At 42.1% G+C, this 22,469-nt stretch overlaps 1 protein-coding gene and 2 long non-coding RNA genes across 52 annotated transcripts in view; 2 read left to right on the top strand and 1 right to left on the bottom strand.

The window, feature by feature from the left end:
- LOC126995637 (carbonic anhydrase-related protein 10-like) overlaps positions 1–19,821 on the top strand; it is a 136,641-nt gene extending 116,820 nt beyond the window's left edge. Inside the window, exons 3-11 of the mRNA XM_050855376.1 lie at positions 646–705; positions 7,731–7,867; positions 8,692–8,883; positions 15,330–15,425; positions 15,819–15,885; positions 16,660–16,814; positions 17,524–17,661; positions 18,464–18,506; positions 19,442–19,821. Of these exons, the coding sequence (XP_050711333.1) occupies positions 646–705; positions 7,731–7,867; positions 8,692–8,883; positions 15,330–15,425; positions 15,819–15,885; positions 16,660–16,814; positions 17,524–17,661; positions 18,464–18,506; positions 19,442–19,464 (911 nt within the window). The 3' untranslated portion in view covers positions 19,465–19,821. The remainder of the gene's footprint in view (positions 1–645; positions 706–7,730; positions 7,868–8,691; positions 8,884–15,329; positions 15,426–15,818; positions 15,886–16,659; positions 16,815–17,523; positions 17,662–18,463; positions 18,507–19,441) is intronic.
- LOC126995639 (uncharacterized) lies at positions 9,410–11,940 on the bottom strand. 50 transcript variants are annotated; one of them, XR_007750520.1, is made up of 7 exons: positions 11,848–11,940; positions 11,520–11,779; positions 11,123–11,388; positions 10,786–11,054; positions 10,650–10,717; positions 10,520–10,584; positions 9,410–10,451 (listed from the first exon to the last, which is right to left on the bottom strand). It is a non-coding gene; the product is annotated as an uncharacterized LOC126995639 (long non-coding RNA). The 50 variants fall into 50 exon arrangements; XR_007750519.1 differs by having other exon boundaries at positions 10,520–10,717; positions 10,786–10,853; positions 10,919–11,054; XR_007750536.1 differs by having other exon boundaries at positions 10,919–11,054.
- LOC126995638 (uncharacterized) lies at positions 10,008–11,945 on the top strand. Its single transcript, XR_007750511.1, has 7 exons — positions 10,008–10,147; positions 10,216–10,419; positions 10,488–10,685; positions 10,754–11,022; positions 11,156–11,356; positions 11,553–11,747; positions 11,816–11,945. It is a non-coding gene; the product is annotated as an uncharacterized LOC126995638 (long non-coding RNA).
- Positions 19,822–22,469: the final 2,648 nt, after the last annotated feature.

Raw genomic sequence — 22,469 nt, 5'->3', positions numbered from 1 at the left:
TTCATTTCTCTTCTTTGACATTACCGGTAGAAAGAATCGATCAGAATATATAAATTTAAATGCCACGCGTCTCACTATCCTCATGCGCAGCCCAACACACACACACACACACACACACACACACACACACACACACACACACATTTTTACCTCTTTTGATGCCATTCCACTCGTTTATGCTATGTAAATTCCTTAACGGATTTTTCAAGAAGTCTTTGCTTACCTTTACGTGCTCTCTTTTGAAGGTAGAAAACGGATGCAGTCTAAAAAGAGGAGTGAGTGAGTTAATGGAGTAGTGATATCCTAGACTTCAAAGGTAATAGGTTATATACTAATTATCTTTAAGGGAAACACAAGACAAGTCGCTAATTACAAGAATACAGAGTGCGTTGAGGCGACGGTAATACTAAAACAACAGCTGAGCGGACTTTTTTTTATCTATTTTCATTATTTCCTTATTTTTTACTTTAAGCAACACACCTCCTTTCCTGTAAAAAATAAGGTCGCTAAACGGCTCTGCTCATGTATACGTCGTAGAGAAGTGGACAAAACACAATGTCTAAAACACGACATAATCCTTTTCACACACCTCGATTTTGTGTACCGTAAGGTCATCAATTATTTGTTTGTGTTTGTGTGTTTCAGATGTGGCCGTCAACCTGGGCTGGAACTGGGAAATGTGGTGGACCTACGATGGGATCTCAGGTGAGTCGGGGATGATGATGATGATGATGATGTCTCAAAATGGGAGTGAGTTAAGGAAATGAAGTATGATGATAGTCCTGAAGATGCTGACAATGATTATAAAGTGACCAGTGATAATAATGATAATGATGATGATTTAGGTTACATTATTTTTTTACGAGCATCTGCAGAGAAACCAATTATTACAAATGATATAACAAAGTGCAGTTCTTGAATGGAGAGAGAGAGAGAGAGAGAGAGAGAGAGAGAGAGAGAGAGAGACGAAATAAGGAAAAATAAGAAGGATAAGGAGGGATAAGAAAAATCACACAACCTCCCCGCCATCTTCCCTCTCTTCTAATCCTCCTCCCCTTCCTTCCTTCCCTTCCCTTCCCTCCCACATTCCCCCCCTCCCTCCCTCTCTCCCTCGTCCATCACTGAGCTTTACTTCAATATTGTTTAAAATGGAGGCAAGAAGATAGAAGAGGAGGAGGAAGAGATGGAGGAGGTAAGGAGGAGGAGGAGGTGGAGGAGGAGGAGGAGGAGGAGGAGAAAAGTCAATGCAACCAATACATCAGAGGACTAGGGACAGGAGAGAGAGAGAGAGAGAGAGAGAGAGAGAGAAATGAATGACATGACAGGAAAGATTGGTTGAAACGAAAAAAGAATCTATAAGAGGTGCTGCTACATATATCCCCCCTCTCTCTCTCTCTCTCTCTCTCTCTCTCTCTCTCTCTCTCTCTCTCTCTCCCTGATCTAAACGAGTACGGTCCATGCATGAAAAAAAATATCGGTGCAGGTAATTTACGAAAAAAGGCATAGTATATTTAAGTGGGTTGAGATAGGTATGTTTCTCCTCCTCCTCCTCCTCCTCCTCCTCCAACTCACCCTCCTCCTCCTCAATATGGCAGCAGGAATTCGGCGAGTGAGTGAGTGAGTGAGCATCACATTAAAAAATAATAATGATAGGTAGATATGCAGTATTTTATGACTAGACTGATTACGAATGACAGGTTTATGTTAACAGATCTCTCTCTCTCTCTCTCTCTCTCTCTCTCTCTCTCTCTCTCTCTCTCTCTCTCTCTCTCTCTCTCTCTCTGCCTACTTAACTTCCACGCTTCTCAAATGGTTTATTTGCATAGTTTTAGACAGAGAGGAACCTAATTCACTGAAGGAAGGACTCAAGTTGATCCACTCCACTCATTGCTTATGCAGACACGAGAGAGAGAGAGAGAGAGAGAGAGAGAGAATGGGGGGGGGCACTCGCTTCTTGAATGAATGAATGAGTGAATGAGTCAAGTTCCGCCTAGAGGAAGCAAGGCATTGAGCAACTCTGAAGCTTAAGACACAGCAGAATGGTAATAAGGATGCAGAGAATATGGTAAAAAGGCAGGATAGTAGGTCTTCTCTTGCTTATAGTTTCACCGTACTGGCACAAACTTCCCTCCTTCTGTTCCTTCTATTCCTCTTCCTCCTTTGCTATTTTTTTTCTGCCTCTTCCGCATGTTCGTCTTCCTCCTCTGTTTCTTTTCCTCTAACTCCTCCTCCAATTCCTCTTTCTCCTCTTTATGTTCCTCTACCTCCTCCTCCCAATGCTCTTTTTTTTCTCTACCTCCTTCTATTATTCTTCCTTTGCTATTTTTTTCTGCCTCTTCCGCATGTTCGTCTTCCTCCTCTGTTTCTTTTCCTCTAACTCCTCCTCCAATTCCTCTTTCTCCTCTTTATGTTCCTCTACCTCCTCCTCCCAATGCTCTTTTTTTTCTCTACCTCCTTCTATTATTCTTCATTTTCTTTTTTTTTCTGCCTCTTCCTCATGTTCGTCTTCCTCCTCTGTTTTTTTTTCCTCTAACTCCCCCTCCAATTCCTCTTTCTCCTCTTTATGTTCCTCTACCTCCTCCTCCCAATGCTCTTTTTTTTCTCTACCTCCTTCTATTATTCTTCCTTTGCTATTTTTTTCTGCCTCTTCCTCATGTTCGTCTTCCTCCTCTGTTTTTTTTTCCTCTAACTCCCCCTCCAATTCCTCTTTCTCCTCTTTCTTTTCCTCTACCTCCTCCTCCCAATGCTCCTTTTTTTTCCTCTACCTCCTTGTATTATTCTTCCCTTTTTTCTTCCTTCGATCCACCTCCTCCTTTTTCTCCAACCCTTCTGCCATATGTAAAACTCCATCCTCCTTATTATTCGTCCCGTGGAAAATGTCATGAATATAATCGTTGTAAATATCATACGAAAGCAATGAACTCCATTTCTGATCAACACAACGTATTTCATAAAAGCAAACGAGTCATTTCCTCAATCACAAATGCTCGAAAATTCCTGCATGGAGGCAAAAAAAAACTTACTGATTGATTGACTGACTGATTGAATGATTGGTTTATTGATTCGATGATTCATGGAGTGGGTGAGTTTAACGGCGAAAGCAACACACACACACACACACACACACACACACACACACACACACACACACACACACACACACACACACACACATAGTCAAAGCAAAACGATCGTGTTAGAGTAAAATGATAATCTAATTAAACTTTTTATGACTAATTACTTTATACTTATCATTGTTCTATTCATTTACTATTGATTTACTTATTCAATATTGATGGCTAATGTAGAATTATTCAGAATAATATATGTATTATCACTATTTTATTTTTATACTGTCATTTCACCTGTTCCACTACCCACCGCTCAGCTGAGGCAAACCGCTGTTGTTATTTACCCATTGGCAGCGAACAAACGTATCTAAATGCTTCTCCATCCCGAAAGTCGCAATGTTTATTTCCCCCAACAAAGAATTACCGTCGAGTTGTTTTCACCGAGCGAGGCTGCATGCAAATATTCTCTCCTTTTTTTTTTTTTGGGGGGGGGGCGGGGGGGAGTCCTTGGTATCTCTTGTTTTGCCTTTCAAATTCAGAATGTAGCTATATCATGTTTTTGTTTGCTTCGCAGGTGGACTATGAATTCAACTTTCTTTTTATATCAGAAAGTAGTAGGAACATACGCTGTAGTTTGGATCGAGTGATAGTCTTTAGTTTGGGCGATATTGCAAATTCACCAGATTGCAAAATATTCAGAGTTGAGAAAACAAATTAACTGCAAATTACATCAGCACATCTGGAGCAATTGATGGTGTTTAGATTAGGCAATACTGCAAATTATTAGGATTGCATGGTATCTAGTTACAAAAATAAATTAACTTACATTGGAAATTACATCAAAGCGGCTAAATAAGAATAGTTTTCCCTCATTTCCCATTACTTCACTACAAACGGGTGTGTCCGCTACAATCACCCATGTCCTTCGAGTTGTATTTTGCTGTTATCATATTATCGTACAAAATATGTTACAGCTTAATTAATTCACCCCCCATTTACTTCAAAGCAAACTCGTGTATTCGCTACAGTCACGCTTATTCTTCGAGTTACTATATATAGCTGTCATTATTATTATCGTACAGAGTTTGCTATTAACTTAGTTCATTCACCCACCAATGAATTACACTCATGAATATTGTCGCAGTCTACGGTTAACACACACACACACACACACACACACACACACACACACACACACACACACACCTGGAAGCTCATTTACTCATCACACAACAACGAGCAGGTAAACAGATGCGAGGGTTAAATTAATTAGAAGCGCAGGATAAAAAAAAGAATGCGTTCACAAAAATGTACCTACGTTATGAATACCCTAACATTATTATAGCTTAGTCCACGATTTGCTTTATAATTATCACTTTAGCCACATCCACATCTCGTCTATTTTCCTGAAAGCAATTTTCGCTACACTCAGCCCAACCTTTGATGAAGAAGGAAAAAAAATCCTCGTAAACCAATGTAAGATAGTCTCGCATAAGATCGCTACATACCACTTTAAACATATCCACATATCGTCTACTCTCCTTAATTAAAACCATTTTTCACTGCACTCCGCCTAATCTTTGAAAAAGTAAAAATAAAAACATCCTCGTAAACCGATTAATATGAACATCCTCGTAAACCGATTTAATATAGCCTAGCTCTAAATTTGCTTCACGCCAGTTTAATTAACCAGCGTCATATTTCGTCTACTTTCTTAAATATATTCTCTGCATTCCACCTACCTGACTTTTAAAACAAAAACATCCCCATAATGCAATCATCCGGAACGACACCAAAACTCAGCCTAACCATGGTAAATTGGATATAATGAAATAGGGTCGATAATAGTTGTAATTATACGAAAACATGCTGTACATCCTAGCCAAACCGCCCCCTACCAGCCTGTCAGACAGCCATTCACTCAGCCAGAAAGCCAACCAGCCAGCCAGCCAGCCAAACAGCCACAACCTGCCAGCGACCCCTGACATGATGGAAAGTCTAATTAATATAAAGGCTGGCAAAATATTTTACTGTGTTTACTACGTGACCTGGAAATATTAGTGTTAATCTTTCCCGCTGATCCCAACGCACTTCAATCAGAGACCGCTGGTGAACTAAACAAGCAGGCAAGCAGGTAGGTAGGAGGGTAGGGAAATTGGAAGGTAGGTAGGTGGGCTGAAAGGTATATGAGTGGGTCAGTGGGCGGGTAGGCAGACAAGCATCATTTTATAGGCAGACACGGACATATACAAGCAGACAGACGGGCAGGCGGCAGGAAAGCAGGAAATTGAAAGACGTGTAAATAGATATGAACAGGTTCAGACAAGCGGAGGAACACATATATATACAGAAATAAGAACATAAGCAGGAAGGCAAGCAGAAGGCAGTTCAAATCACATCCCTCCTCCTCCCAAGATACCAGGAACGTGGAACTGTGTAGTGGCGGGAACCGTGAGGTGAGACTGAGACTGTGAGACACCCCACATAAGTCAGTCGTTTGTGTCTCACCCGCACCCTCCAGGAAAGGAGGGATGGACAGAGGTAAAAAATATAAGAACAGAGAGTACAGAAACCATGACAGTAGGCAGACAGGAAGGAAAGTACGGTACCATAGACAGACACGGAAGCAGAAAGACAGGCAGGAAAAAAAGGAGTGAAAGAGGTAAAGATATAAGATAGAAAGGACGGGAAGGTAGAAAGGACAGAAAGGAATAGAGTAGAAAAGACAACTATTTATCTCACACCAGAGACTAACAAGATTAACACATCATCTTATTTAATCATAACAAGTTTTGTTTCTTAGCTAGCAATAAAACAACTACTAATGCGTCACTAAACTTCATGCCCTTTCCCCTCCCCACCTCTCATTCCCTCTCTCAACCCCCTTAATTGCTCTTCATCCCACGCTCACTTATTCCCGCCCCCTCTCATTCCCTCCCACTCATCTCTTCCCGTCCACGCATTCCACTTCCTGGGATTATCTAGTGCGGAACGCTGGATTAGTGGTGTTAGTGGAACGGAGTTGTTGGGGTGGTGGTGGTAGTTAGTAGTGATGATTGTTGGTAATTAGGTAATTGTATTGATGGTGAGGGTGGTGGATGTTATAATGGTAGTGGTGGCGGATGCTATTTAACAAAGTATACTAAATATATACATACGTAACACAATTAGTTTTCCTATCATTCCGTCGATGCTGCTTTCACTACTCTATTCTTTCGTAATTCAATTCCTCTTACGCAAGTTAGAAGCAGAGGAATTCATGATACGCTTCGCGCTGCGCCATTGGTTATTGTCTGGCAGTCGGCGGTCAGCGGAAGTAATATTTCTGCTGGAATTTTACTGAGGATAATATCGTTCTGAAAAGTGCCTACTTATAACTGACGTAACTAGTGGCATCATAATTGCAACAGTACAGTCGGGGAGGAAAACCGAATCATTTGGCTGTACCAAAACATAGCCTAGCATCCCCCTCACCCCACCACCAGTTTGCACTTCATTTCTCTTTGAATAATAACCTTTCCTTACTTAATACAGTGGATGACAATTTGGTCTCGACATCACTCACCTCTGGGAACGCTGACGTCTTGTGATTACTTATGACAATGAGGAAAATAAAGCAAAATATATCCTGCACGTCAACCTATCCACCCGCTTTGAATCACACTGTAAACAACACTAGCGGTGGACAAGTACCGGTACCAGTACCGGTACTCAAATTAACGATACCTTTCCATTATAACACTGACCTGTCGCAGGAACAGGGTTGACAACTCAAAATTAGCAAGACTCCAATAGAGCTATTTTAGCGTTAAACCCACCGGAAAAGCTCTACTAACGAGTCTTGCTATCATTCCTTGCTGTCTACAAACTCGTGTATATATATATATATATATATATATATATATATATATATATATATATATATATATATATATATATATATATATATATATATATATATTATTAGGCTATATCGAAGAAATGACTTTGCGTGGTTTTGCGATACGGAAATAATATTCCAGATTTATGATTGTGGTGGAGGAATATTCACAGACTTACGTACGTATGTCAGTCTGTTGGAATATTACAAATAAAATTTCATAAGTAATTATCCAAAGAATAACTGATTACCTTTCAAAAGGATGCACAGCAATGTTGCAGTGCGTGGAAACAATGACATATAATTAGAACACATAATTATAGCCTATCAATGAAGCTCCGATTGTTTATTGGGCGGAAAAATAGATCATTAATAGATAATTAGTAGCTATTAGTAGTAGTATCCTTATTATTATTATTTTTTATCATTATTATTATTATTATTATTATTATTATTATTATTATTATTATTATTATTATTATTATTATTATTATTATTATTATTATTATTATTATTATTATTATTATTATTATTATTATTATTATCATTATTATTATTATTTATATTAATAATAAAACAATAACTCATTGATCTCCGGCAAAGAACGTAATTATCTATGAGGAAATAACGCTTGCAGGGAAGATTTTGGCATACATTCCCACCGGACAACGACTTACAGGCTTCCTTCAGGTTTGTCCTTAAAAAAAATAGATAATGTTTGCCTTGTTTTCCAGCCTAATATTGACTTAGACCTCCCTCAACCGTGTCCCCTCCTGCAGGTCCCGAGTTCTGGGGCGTCATCAACCCGGCGTGGGCCATGTGCTCCGAGGGGCGGCGCCAGTCCCCCATCAACCTGGACCCCCGCACCCTCCTCCACGACCCCAACCTCACGCCCCTCTCCCTCGACAAGACACAGGTAACCACACAATGCATCATGATCCTGTATACTGCGTTTCACTTCTCCCAGCCAAATGATACACTAACTTAACCTAGACTAAAGTTACGCACGGAAAATTACCGATCATATGAGTTTTCTTTTGTCTTCTCTCCTCGATAAGACACAGGTAACCATAACACGCTTCTCCTTCCTGCATACCTACTATCTGTCACTACCGCCAAGTAAAGACTAACCTAACCTAACCCCTTACTCCAATTCTCCTGCACCTCACGCCTCTCTCCCTTGACGAGACGCAGGTAACCACAAACGCCTCTTGGTCCTCTATGCTACCTTTCGTTTCTCTCAAGTAAAGTCAAACTAACGTACACTATCCTAACCTAGTCTACCCTCCTATTTCCTTTTTCTTGCACCCTCACGCCTCTCTCTCTCTCGAAAAGACGGAAAAATGCCTCTTCGGTCTTCACCCTTACACTATAATTATTTCCCCTTCCCTTAATGTAAAACTAACCTATCCTAAACCTTTATATGCATGATATCGTTGCTGCACTGACCTTGCCATGTACACTGACTTTTCTTGTGGTATCCTTACTGTTCTAATCTTTTTGTGGTAACTTCCAGTACTGACCTTGCTGTTTTGACCCTTCCTGTTCTGACCCTTCTACAGTATCCTTTCTTCCCCGACCTTTCTGTAACGAGATCATCACTGATTTTTTTGTAGTTCCATCCTGTGCTAACATTGCTCTACTGATTTTTTTTTTATCCCGACTCTTTCAAAGTAGGGCTATCCTTTCTTCCTGACCTTTCTGCAACAAGACCCCCACTGACCTTTGCGTATCCGGCAGGTGCACGGGAACTTGGTCAACACGGGTCACAGTCTGGAGTGGCGGGTCAAGCCGTCGTCGGGGCCGCGGGTCAACCTGTCGGGGGGGCCGCTCTCCTACACCTACTCCGTGAGCCACCTGAGACTGCATTTCGGGGAGCGCGACCTGCAGGGCTCCGAGCACACCATTGCGAACTATGCCTTCCCCGCTGAGGTGAGCCGATGGTTTTTTTTTTGTTTCTGTTGCGTTTGTTAATCTTCCTTTCCTTTCTTTTTTTCCTCTTTCTCTTTCTCACGGGTTCGTATTCTTTTTATTTTGCTTTCTTTTCTTCGTTCTTTTTTGACTATCATTTCTCTGATATATATAGATATATATATATATATATATATATATATATATATAGATATATATATATATATATATATATATATATATATATATATATATATATAATTTTTTTATGAAGTCATTGCCTTTGTCATAAAATTTGTGCCCCTTTTGCTGCAGTGAATTAGATTAGTTTTAATGTACCTATAAGTTCCTCCTTAAAAAAAGCAACTTAATGTTATCGAATACATTACTGTGGCTCAACTCTAGACAAAGAATTTTTCATTTGTTTATTATTATTATTATTATTATTATTATTATCTTGTTCTTTTTCCTTGATGTTTTTCTTTTTCGATATTTTTTTTCTTTTCTATTTCTCTTTTTCATTCTTTCTTGATCATCCTTTTTATCATCTATATCATCCTTTGTTGATGTTCTTTGATGGTCTAGGTGCGCCTCTTTCCTCCCAGAAGAGACCCACCAATAATTTTGATGATGTTAGTTAGGGCCGAAAGGTGGATGATGTTTCTTTGTACTTTTCTTTTCTTGATGTTGTTCTTTTATTGCTGTTACTTTTCTTTTTCGATGTTCTTTTTCTGTTCTTTTTTCTTTTCTTTATTTTTCTGTGTTCTTTTCTATATCATCCCTCGCTGATGTTCTTTGGTCTGGATGAACCTTTTTCTCCCCAGAAGAGACTCACCCATAATTTTGGAGATGTTAGCTAGGGCCGAAAGATGGATGATGTTTCTTTGTACTTTTCTTTTCTTGATGTTGCTCTTTTATTGCTGTTACTCTTCTTTTTCTGTGTTTTTTCTTTTCTTTTTCTCTTTTTCATTCTTTCTTGATGTTCTTTTCTATATCATCCCTTGTTGATGTTCTTTGGTCTGGATGAGCCTTTTTCTCCCCAGAAGAGACTCACCCATAATTTTGGTGATGTTAGTGAGGGCCGAAAGGTGGATGATGTTTCTTTGTACTTTTCTTTTCATGTTTGTTGTTCGGAGTTTGCTCTCCTAGGTGAATTGCCTACCACGGCTAACGAGCTCCACCTGCCCGGGTTTGTTGTTCGGAGTTTGCTCTCCTAGGTGAATTGCCTACCACGGCTAACGAGCTCCACCTGCCCGGGTTTGTTGTTCGGAGTTTGCTCTCCTAGGTGAACTGCCTACCACGGCTAACGAGCTCCACCTGCCCGGGTTTGTTGTTCGGAGTTTGCTCTCCTAGGTGAATTGCCTACCACGGCTAACGACCTCCACCTGCCCGGGTTTGTTGTTCGGAGTTTGCTCTCCTAGGTGAATTGCCTACCACGGCTAACGAGCTCCACCTGCCCGGGTTTGTTGTTCGGAGTTTGCTCTCCTAGGTGAATTGCCTACCACGGCTAACGAGCTCCACCTGCCCGGGTTTGTTGTTCGGAGTTTGCTCTCCTAGGTGAACTGCCTACCACGGCTAACGACCTCCACCTGCCCGGGTTTGTTGTTCTGAGTTTGCTCTCCTAGGTGAATTGCCTACCACGGCTAACGAGCTCCACCTGCCCGGGTTTGTTTAGAGTTTGCTCTCCTAGGTGAATTGCCTACCACGGCTAACGAGCTCCACCTGCCCGGGTTTGTTTAGAGTTTGCTCTCCTAGGTGAACTGCCTACCACGGCTAACGAGCTCCACCTGCCCGGGTTTGTTGTTCGGAGTTTGCTCTCCTAGGTGAACTGCCTACCACGGCTAACGAGCTCCACCTGCCCGGGTTTGTTGTTCAGAGATTGCTCTCCTAGGTGAATTGCCTACCACGGCTAACGAGCTCCACCTGCCCGGGTTTGTTGTTCGGAGTTTGCTCTCCTAGGTGAATTGCCTACCACGGCTAACGAGCTCCACCTGCCCGGGTTTGTTTAGAGTTTGCTCTCCTAGGTGAACTGCCTACCACGGCTAACGAGCTCCACCTGCCCGGGTTTGTTGTTCGGAGTTTGCTCTCCTAGGTGAATTGCCTACCACGGCTAACGAGCTCCACCTGCCCGGGTTTGTTGTTCGGAGTTTGCTCTCCTAGGTGAACTGCCTACCACGGCTAACGACCTCCACCTGCCCGGGTTTGTTGTTCGGAATTTGCTCTCCTAGGTGAACTGCCTACCACGGCTAACGAGCTCCACCTGCCCGGGTTTGTTTAGAGTTTGCTCTCCTAGGTGAATTGCCTACCACGGCTAACGAGCTCCACCTGCCCGGGTTTGTTTAGAGTTTGCTCTCCTAGGTGAACTGCCTACCACGGCTAACGAGCTCCACCTGCCCGGGTTTGTTGTTCGGAGTTTGCTCTCCTAGGTGAACTGCCTACCACGGCTAACGAGCTCCACCTGCCCGGGTTTGTTGTTCGGAGTTTGCTCTCCTAGGTGAACTGCCTACCACGGCTAACGAGCTCCACCTGCCCGGTTTGTTGTTCGGAGTTTGCTCTCCCAGGTGAACTGCCTACCACGGCTAACGAGCTCCACCTGCCCGGGTTTGTTTAGAGTTTGCTCTCCAGGTGAACTGCCTACCACGGCTAACGAGCTCCACCTGCCCGGGTTTGTTTAGAGTTTGCTCTCCTAGGTGAACTGCCTACCACGGCTAACGACCTCCACCTGCCCGGGTTTGTTTAGAGTTTGCTCTCCTAGGTGAACTGCCTACCACGGCTAACGACCTCCACCTGCCCGGGTTTGTTTAGAGTTTGCTCTCCTAGGTGAACTGCCTACCACGGCTAACGAGCTCCACCTGCCCGGGTTTGTTTAGAGTTTGCTCTCCTAGGTGAATTGCCTACCACGGCTTACGAGCTCCACCTGCCCGGGTTTGTTGTTCGGAGTTTGTTCTCCTAGGTGAATTGCCTACCACGGCTAACGACCTCCACCTGCCCGGGTTTGTTTAGAGTTTGCTCTCCTAGGCAGATTGCCTACCACGGCTAACGAGCCCCACCTGCCCGGTTTGTTGTTCGAAGTTTGCCCTCTTAGGCATATTGCCTACTACTGTTATGGAACCCCACTGCTCGGCTTTGTAGCCGGAAGATCTCGGGCACCTCCGTCGGGGCCCCGGGGGTCGCATAGGTGCCCTGCCGGGAGCCCTCTACTCCTGCCACGCTCGCCAGGGAGACCTTGGGCTCGCTGGCGCTGCCCCGCCCCGCCAAGGCGAGGAGGGCGAATGCAAGAACTCGCTTCTTAAAACTACCAGACTGGATTATGAAATTAATTATAAATACCGAAGAGTCGCCGGTCACCGAGTTTATCGGTTCTGAGATGGAAGGCCGAAGGGCCTCGGGGACGCTCACAAGCCTCCAGGAATCCTTGCGACGGCTCGCGGTGTAGCTTTCGTCTCCTTACTTTCGATATTTCCTTTTTATTATATTTTCCTTTTCTGACTTATTGACTGATTGATTTTACTTAGTAAGAATTAGTTCACTAATTAACATCTTTCAGGTTCATTACATACATAAAGCTGATGAGATGAAACACTTATAGTGAGTGTGCTGACGCTCACGAGGACGGCGGCGGCACACTAATGTTTCCTAACATTTCCATTGGCGTCCCACTTCTGAAGGGTCGTCTTTCTTTATTTTTCTCTTCTTTATTTCATTTTATTTTCCCTTTCTTTCATCCCTGCTCTCCATTTATATAGTTCTTTTCATTCTTCTCTCTCTCTCTCTCTCTCTCTCTCTCTCTCTCTCTCTCTCTCTCTCTCTCTCTCTCTCTCTCTCTCTCTCTCTCTCTCTCTCTCTCTCTCTCTCTCTCTCTCTCTCTCTCTCTCTTACACACACACACACACACACACACACACGGCCCGGTAGCTCAGGGGTAGAGCGTCTGGCTCACAACCAGAAGGACCGGGGTTCGATTCCCCGGCCGGATGAAGATAAGTTAGGTTTATCTTCTTCCACGTGTAGCCCTGTAGCTCTGTGCTCTTCCGTAGGGTAACGGCTGGCTGTCTCGAGAGATAATAATAATGAGAGTGAGGGAGGAGGAGAAGTCGAAGAATAGGATGAGAGGAAGAAGATGAAGAAGAGAAGAAGGAAGATTTGAGAGGAGTGTAGAGTGGAGTGGATGGTGGTTGGATGCTGGTGTAGAGTTGGAGATAAGAGCGAGGAGGTGTTTGTCCACCCTACAAGATGTGGAATATTCATGACGATAAGTATTAAGGAAAGATGTTATATTTTAGCTGAAGGGAAGAGCCAATTCATGTGGAGAGTGGAGGATTAGGAGGAGGAGGAGGAGGAGAGAACTAGAAGACGAAAAAAATGAAATTATTGAAGAAGAAAGAGATAAAGAAGATATCCAGAGGAAAAAGAAGAATGAAAATGGAAGAAAATAAAGAGGAGGAGGAGGAGAAAGAGAGGAAAGTAGAAGGGGATGAACATAACGACGAAGAAAGATGTAAGGAAGTTTAGAAGAAGTAAAGGAAAAAGAGACAGCAAGTAGGCGAAGAAGAGGAGAAGAAAGTAAAAAAATATGTAGAAGGGGATGAAAACAAGGAAGCTTAAAAGATACACTGAACACCTGGTCGGACACCTGAACGGACTCGAACCGGCGTCCCGAGGAGTGGTAGGCGGTCACAGAAACCACTCAGCCAGGGAGGCGCAGGGGCTGGGGTGTAAAGAGAGAAATGGCCGGATTGTTAAACACTTCCTCGCCCAAGCACACATATTTTTGATAAGGCTTTCATAGGAGTTGTGGGCCTTTCCAGGGGTAGTTTAATAACCCTGGTGGTAGTTTGACCCTTCTTCTGAACCATGAACCTACAAAAACACTCATTAGAGCCCGACTGATCTCCGTTTTGGCCTTTGGATATTGTTGATGTGAGAGGCAGGGTCGTCCAAGAATACCACCCAAAGCCTATTTTAACTCTCACTCTGCCCGGGAATAGAACCCAAAATCTCTATTCAAACGAGAAATTTCGTTTGCGAGCCGAGTGCCGATAGTGCCCCTCCCCCCCCCTCTCCAACCCCCCCGAAATTATTTTCTAGATCCGCCGCTGACTAACATTACCGGGTTTGCTTGTTTTATTGAATGTTAAGCCTACTACCTGAAACTGTTAATTCCCTTCAAAGTTCCCTAAATTTAAGTGATCATTTGTATGCAGCTAATCAACAGTTTCCTGAATTACTCTGTGCATTTATAGTTCTTTTTCAGTTGATGTTTTTTTTTTTATCTGCTTCGTAATGATTTTGCATTGTGAATATGTTTCCCACGTTTGCTAAAAAGCTGTAAGAACATGCAGAAAACATTATGTAAGTTCTTTTTACGATCTTTGTTATCACTTTGACAACTAGATAAGTAAGTAAAGTAGATTATCACGCTTCGTTTTTATCATAGGCAGCTTATCATCCACCTATCTTCCTTTTTTTTCCACCATCTTTTTGTACAGAACACCCCCTTCTGCTCTCCATGCATTTCTCCATCCATTTCTCACATTGTCAGTCACTCTTTCTCTTTTCATCAATTTCCTTCATCCCAGCTATCATTCTCTTCATCCTCAAACTTTACCCTTTAGCAGTAAACACCAAATGTCCTTCCCTTCTCATGTCCCTTCACACACGCTTACAAATTCCTTCGAACTATTTTCTACACCAGTGACCTTCTTCTTCTTCTCCCCCTCCATCCCAGCCATTCTTCTCCCCATTCCGCTAGTTCTTCTTCGCCAGCCATGCACAATGTATCTCCTCTCTCTTTGCTTCCTCCATCTCTTAAACAGACTCTTATCTTCTTGTATTTATCCCACGTTCCCTCAGTTCCCTCAATCTCAGCTCTCTTTCCCTCCGCCTTTATAGTCTTCCCTTACCACTAAACACTTCATCTCCCATCCTTTTATCTAGTCCATCATACACACGTTTCTCTATTTCTTCATTTCTGCACTTAATGTCCATTGTTATTTTCTCTTTATGTTCTATGTCAGCCATTCCATTGATTCCCTTCACCCTCTTAGTTCATCCCAATTGTCAGCCACTGTGTACACTTCTTCTCTGCCTTCCTTTTCTCTGTCCCCTTATGCGCTTGTCTCCTTTCGCTGTTTCTCCATTTCCGTTCTCTGTATGTCAGTCAATCCACTCATTTCCTTCCTCTCTTTTCCTTCTTTTGTCCGTCCATATACACTAATTTTCCCTCTCTCGCTTTGCATTCCCTCTTTTATATATCCCTCTATACACATTTTCCTATCCCTCTTCCTTCTCTCAGCTCCTGATCCTCGGGTACAACGCTCACCTCTACCGTAACTTCCTCTATATCTCCACATACATATTTTTCCTTCATACACACTTATCGTTTTCCTCTCCCTCTCTATAACTTTTTTTTTCTATTCCTCCAAACACACGCTTATTATCTGCTCTCTCTCCTTTACCTCCTACAGCTCCAGATCTACGGCTACAACGCCCAGCTCTACCGCAACTTTACCCAGGCGGCCAGTCAGGTGTACGGCGTGGTGGCTCTGGCGGTGCTTGTGCAAGTGAGTTCTAGGGTGGCCAGGTGTGTCAGGTGAAGTTGGGCAGGTGTGGTAAAAAAGGCATTAATAGTTGGGTATGTTCGCCACTTCGTACGTACCTTTCCAATCAGTGCTCCTCTCAGGAATGAAGTTACGCTAGATTATTTTTAGCTGATGCTTGAACTATTTATTTCGAAGAGGAAAGAATGACAGCATGCTAAACTTATAGGGGCACTTTCATTTTTCATTCCTCTTCCTCCTCCTCCTCCTCCTCCTCCTCTTTATCCTCATCCTTCTCGTCCTCCACTAAACCGCTGGAGTGGCTCAGAGTCCTCAGCTCCTTCTCTGGCGCCCCTCACCTGCCCTTGAGTGGATGGGTCTCACCTGCAGCCCTAATAAGCCGCCCTCTCCCCACAGGTAGGAGAGACCCCCTCGCCAGGCCTGGCCACCCTCCTGCAGGGGCTGCCCGCCGTCCACTTCGGGGGTGAGTTTGCTTTTCTTGTCTCTTCTGCTTCTTTTCTTCCTCTTAGTTTTCTTGTTCTTGTTTTTTTTTTTCTTGTTCTTGTTCTTCTTGTTCTGTTTTCTTCTTCTTCTTCTTCTTCTTCTTCTTCTTCTTCTTCTTTTTCTTCTTTCTTTTTCCTTCTTTTTTCTTCTTCTTCTTCTTCTTCTTCTTCTTCTTCTTCTTCTCTTCACCCTCCTCTTCGTTTTGTTTGTCTGCGTGTTTCACCAAATGTATCTTGCTTTCTATTTTTTTTTTTTATTTATCTATCCGTCAACAACACTCAAATACGTAGCCATAATTATCTTTCTTCTTTGTAGTAATTCAATACATAAATACATACAGCTTAACGGGGCTATAATGGAAATATAACATCTGCCAGCTGATAATCGCGCCCTTGCCTATATAATACATTACATTATAGTAGTATTCAATAATCCACCACCATTAGTCATCCTATAACAATTAAATGGCGAGTAGTTAAGAACTTTTCCAAATATGTAATTACCTGCAAACTTAGAAATCCTCAACCGTTCGCACATTTCCCACCATCCCACACAAACTACATTCATGGACGCTATACTTAACAGGCTTTTTTTATTTCTTCATTTTCCCCTTGACTTGCTTCCTCTGCTGCAAAATAAAGAGATAAATAAATAAACGAATGAATATATGAATGAATAAATAAGTGAATAATACCTCACACTTACCCTCTACAGTATGACCTTTTTCATGAGCCCTCCATCCCCATCCCTGCAGGGTCCTCATCCCCAACACACGAGCTACGGGTAAGCGAACTGCTGCCCACCACCGACCAGTACCTCACCTACGACGGCTCCCTCACGGTGCCCGGATGCTACGAGACGGTCACCTGGATCATCCCCAACAAGCCCCTCTACATAGCCTTCACGCAGGTAAGCCGGGGCCGATGTATAGTTATGGGAGTTAGTAAGATACAGAGAGAGGTCCAGGTAGCTTCACGAGGGTGGGATGCATTTATATGGACGTTAACAATATACAGGTAGCTTCAGGTGGGCAATATACCAGGTAGCTTCACACGGCTGGGATGTGTATATGTGGATGTTAGCAATATACAAAGAGGGGACCAGGTGACTACACGAGGGTGGGATGCTGGGTCAAAATGTGTCTCTACTTGTGCATGACGTCAGTAAGAAGACGGACAGAGGATTGGATTATTTACTTTTCACCTTACTTTACTTCTGTTTTTCTTTTGTTTTTCATATCCATGTCTGTTTATGGAAGGGACTGTTTAGATCTATATCACTTTATTTCTCTTGATGCGCTTTCATGAATCTCAACAATGATGATAACGATGATGATGGTAATAATAATAAGAAGAAGAAGAAGAACAAGAACAAGAAGAACAAGAACAAGAACAAGAAGAACAAGAAGAAGAAGAAGAAGAAGAAGAAGAAGAAGAAGAAGGTGAACGTGAAGAAGAAAAAGAAGAGGAAGAAGAAGAAGAAGAAGAAGAAGAAGAAGAGGATTAGGAAGAGGAAGAGGAAGAAAAATAAGAAGATGAATTACATTAATGAAAAAAGATCGCTGGTAAAATAAGGCTGTCTAATTTTACTTCATAATTATAATCCCTTGTCTCCACAGATGCGCAGCTTACGGCGGCTGAAGCAGGGCGCCTCACACTTCAGGAGGAACGCCCCCGTCGCCAACAACTTCCGGCCTCTCCAGTCCGCGCACCACCGCACCGTCCGCACAAACATCGACTTTTCGGCAGACCAGCAGGCAAGTACGGTACATTTGGGGAGGCTGTGGCTGAGTCGACAGAGTGACGGCGCCGCGTTCATGAGGATGCGAGTTCAATCCCCGCCCGGTGCCACCAAACTGGGATTTTTCAGGCGCCGCCGAGTGTCTTAAAACTACCCACATGCTATCCAGAAGACCACCTATCAACCCGGACTCTAGATTCTAGGATTAAAAATGAGCTTCGGGAGGGCAGCATGAGCCAATTCAAGATGGCGCCACAATAAACACTCGCCTGCGCCAGAACGGGCTGGACCGACCATCAGGCCCCACCGAGAAGAAGCATTGGGCCGACCATCAAGCCCCACCGGGAAGAACCCCACTGGCGCAAGAGGCCGTGACGTAAAAAAAAAAAAATAAATAAATAAAAACATTGGGGAGAGACAAGTACGGTACAGCGGCATGGACGAATACGATGTATAGGATATGTGTCGACTAGGACGATTGATAAAATGAATTGGTGCTCTTCTTCTTCTTCTTCTTTTTTCTTTTTATTTTTCTTCTTCTTCTTCTTCTTCTTCTTCTTCTTCTTCTTCTTCTTCTTCTTTTTTCTTCTTCTTCTATTTATTCTTATTCTTATTCTTCTTGTTTTCCTAATGATGATGCTGATGATAGAATAGCAATAATAATAATAATAATAATAATAATAATAATAATAATAATGATAATAATAATAATAATAATGACAATAGCAATAATGGATGAAAGTAATAACAACAGTAGGATAACAGATATTCTTATACAAGCAAATTTCTTTTTCACGTCATAATTTCTTTAATTTCAGGGCAAGAAATGTTCAATCTCGGAGCCAAAATTTCAATATCAAGGTGAGTATAGAAAAAATAGTTCTTGCAGGCATTTCATCTTAAAGGAACGCAAACTAAATATATAAAGCTCATCATACGTGTAATGCATTGAAATATTTATTTGTATTATTTCATCTCTTTCTGGTGTAATCTCTGTAATTATGATAAAACTAAGGTGCTAATAGTTTTGAGGGACAGCGCACAGTAAGATAACATGAGATTATTTATTTATACCAAAAGATGATAATATTCCGTTTTATCAAGTGTGTTATGTTTACTAAGGTGAGTGTGCCTGTAATAAGAAAAACTGTGTGTTATATTAAGTTTTCTAAGTACTTTTCGGACTTGGATGACACGCCAAATCGGAGCTTGCCTGTTTTAAAAGGAAAGGAATGTATAATTGCCCTCCTTCTCAAAATTGCGGCCCATGTATGAACGATAGATTGAAAAATGGGCGAAAACTTAGAAAAAGGCGAGCGCTTAATTTTTTTTATTTTTTTTAGAGTATAAATAAAACTATTCTAACCAATGGTGTACATGTAAGACCGCGTTCATATTCTTTCACGTTCTGGGGCAGGAGTTACTTTTCTGACTGCTTGTTTCACGTGCTGTTGATAATAGTGTATGATAAAACAGTTTTCACGTTGCTTCATGTTTTGGGGCAGGACAGAGACAGTCAGAGTCACCAGATTATCTTACAGAGCATCGTATTTTAAGTTTCCGACCCATAACAATTGCAACATTAACATCAGCAATTAACGATTTTAACAATAAGTTAATATCGTTATCGGTGTGGGTGCAAGTTATGAGTCAGAAGCCGACAAATACAATGTGCTGAGTTTGACAGTCTGGTAGCGTTGAGTCCGTAGGATATACATTCCAGACTGGCTGTGCGTGTTAGTGTAATGTATCATATCTGGTTTGCATACTAAGGCTGCGCTTACCTGTCTCCTCAGCTAATGACTGGCTGCACTCCTGACCTTGATCCCGCCTGGCCTGGTGGAGAAGGCGGCGGCGGCGGTGGCAGCAGAGGAGGAGGCGGCGCCGCTGCTCCCCACCGAGACTTGTCTATATGTAAATACCAAGTTTGCCCCCAATAACTGCATTGTCGGCCGGCGTGCATCTCCAGGCCATGGCAGTTTAGAGAAGACCCCCCTTACACTGTATTCCTCTAGCAATAACTCCTAGAACGTCCCTACGAACGACTCCTAGAAAGATTTTTTGTAATACTACGACGATGACTTCGAAGAATGTCTCTGTCAGTCAAGTGGCAAAATAGGGTAAAAAGACAAAGTTGTAATAAAATCGAGTTGAATAATAATGCATCTTCCCTGAATGATATAATGTTGTGTTCTGTGATTATTATCCTTGGTGCAGTGTGTGTAGCTATATTATTCTCTCTCTCTCTCTCTCTCTCTCTCTCTCTCTCTCTCTCTCTCTCTCTCTCTCTCTCTCTCTCTCTCTCTCTCTCTCTCTCTCTCTCTCTCTTCTTTTTCGTTTTTCTCTCCTCCTCTCTTCTGCCTCTCACTTCTCTCCTCTCTCCTCCTTCGCCTCCGTTTCTCCTTTTCCTCCTTCCTTCTGTTTCTTGACCCTCTCCTCTAATCTGTCGCCCTTTCTCTCCATCCTCTCTTCCCTCTCTGTTACTTCTCTCCTCCCTTCCGTCGCTCTCCCTCACCCTGTCCCCTTCATATCTATAAAATACATAAAAACAAAACCACAACAACACAAGGAAAAGATGTGGACTGTAATATACTTTTTGGTGCATAGAGGAGCATTTCAAGTTCTTCCTCACCCCCCCACCCCCCACCCCACCCTCTGACAAGTGTGCCATCCATATGCCCACACCTGTTGACCACACGCTTGCAGCTGTCTAATTATGGCTGTATATTTGTGAGTAATATTTGGTTCATGAAATTTCATCCCAAACGAAAAACAAAAGTATATGAATTTAAGGCTATAAACTCAGAAATTGAAGTGCTGTAGGATATAATAATAATAATAATAATAATAATAATAATAATAATAATAATAATAATAATAATAATAATAATAATAATAATGGAGAAGAACCCAAAACATCTCACGGGACCATGACATGATTGATTTACACGCATTTATCACAAGCATCACAGCAATTCGCCGCATCAGCTCTAAAAGAAATTGTAAGTCGATTCGATGACAGGGCATTCTGAGCTCAACCAAACATAACATAGCAACATAAAAAGAGGGATAAGAAACCACCCCGCTGGAGGCGTACAAGGGGACCGTAGTCTGAACTTCTTAAGTGATCAACAGGTCTGGAGGACGGAGACGAGATAACAGGTAAGATAACCGGAGAGAGAGAGAGAGAGAGAGAGAGAGAGAGAGAGAGAGAGAGAGAGAGAGAGACAGACAGACAGGCAGACAGACAGACAGACAGAACATCAACACCTCCGCGACGCTTCACTGTACTACACCAAGAGTCGTCAAGGTTGTTAGATTCATTACGATATAAAATGAAATAAATATAACATTTTTTTAACGTACAGCTTTATGTGTATGACCCTAATTGGTGTTACTCTATATACTGGCATACATAATAATTGAAAATACAAATAGAAGATAAGATTAGGTTATGGAACACACACACACACACACACACACACACACACACACACACACACACACACACAAAGAGGAGAACAATAAGCACAACAAAAAACGCTTGCGGGATATCCACGTTGGCAGCAACATGCAACGCCAGCTTATTGTTACGAAAAACTTTCACATGTCACAGAATGGCTGACATGCGACACAAAGAAAGAAATGTCAATAGAAAAGTCTGTTGACATACGCACTTTCCACTGAAATTTCCTTGTACTATTTTATTTTATTTTTTATTCAATTCAGCTAAAGGAGTCAGACCATGAGTTTGAAAATAGATGAATAAGCAAATGAAAAGGTAAATAAATACTTAAATATATCAATAGATAGATAGATAGATAGATCAATAGATAGATAAAAAGATAGATAGATAGATAGATAGATAGATAGATAGATAGATAGATAGATAGACTGACTGATTGATTGATTGATAAGTAGACGCAGAAGGAAATTAATAAACAACAAAATAGATAGGTAATAGATACACGAATCAGATGACTAACGGTGAATCAGTTTCTTACGTGAACAGGAAGAGAAACAAAGACAGAAATAAGAACTTGCTCTCTGGGCCGCTGCTCGATTCTCACGCTTTTTTGCCTGATTTTTAAACGTTATATTAGTCTTTATTAACACAAATGTGGCTGATTTATCTTTTTTGACCCGTTTTTTAAGGCCTCGTCAGTTGGTTTGTTGACTTTATTGTATCACTTTATACGACCGAGTTTGAAATATGTCGACGTAACTGTGAAAATCCAAGACTTCAAGCTAACTTTCAAGGGGGAGGATCAAAACACCTCTCCATCTGCTATTGATCTCTCTATTGGCCGCTCATTTCTATTTTCTTTATAGGAGGAATGATTAGCGGGCTTTTTTATTTATTTAAAAAAAAAAATCCACCTAAAAATGGACTTAAAATGCCAAACGAGCCACAACCGTTAATAAATACTAACACAACTTTTTGGTGTTAGAAGGACACAACGGATCTCCTTCCTCATCCCTCGCCTGTCCCTCTCTGCATGCACACGGCCTACTTAACTGAGCACCGCACATGACGAGGTGCATAAAACCCCTTTACAGTATTCACTAAGCGCGATTCTGCTTGGTATTATTCAGGTGGCGTTTGGCTATACTGACGCACGGCAGGCATAATAATGAATAATGAAGTCAGTGTGTAGTGCCTCGCGGTTCTACTTTAGTATATGCGGTCTACGCGGCCGTTTCTACTTTAGTTTGCGGTCTACCAGTCTACCACCATATTTTCAATTCACCGTGCTGTCTACCTCATTACAGGCCTTATACTGCCGGATAGTGAAAAAAAAGCTGAATAGTGCTGATTAAAGG

Source organism: Eriocheir sinensis, chromosome 8 (assembly GCF_024679095.1).
Source record: "Eriocheir sinensis breed Jianghai 21 chromosome 8, ASM2467909v1, whole genome shotgun sequence".
Lineage (NCBI taxonomy): Eukaryota > Metazoa > Arthropoda > Malacostraca > Decapoda > Varunidae > Eriocheir > Eriocheir sinensis.
Note: the sequence above shows the minus strand (reverse complement) of the source record. Positions and strands in the feature narration are given on the sequence as shown.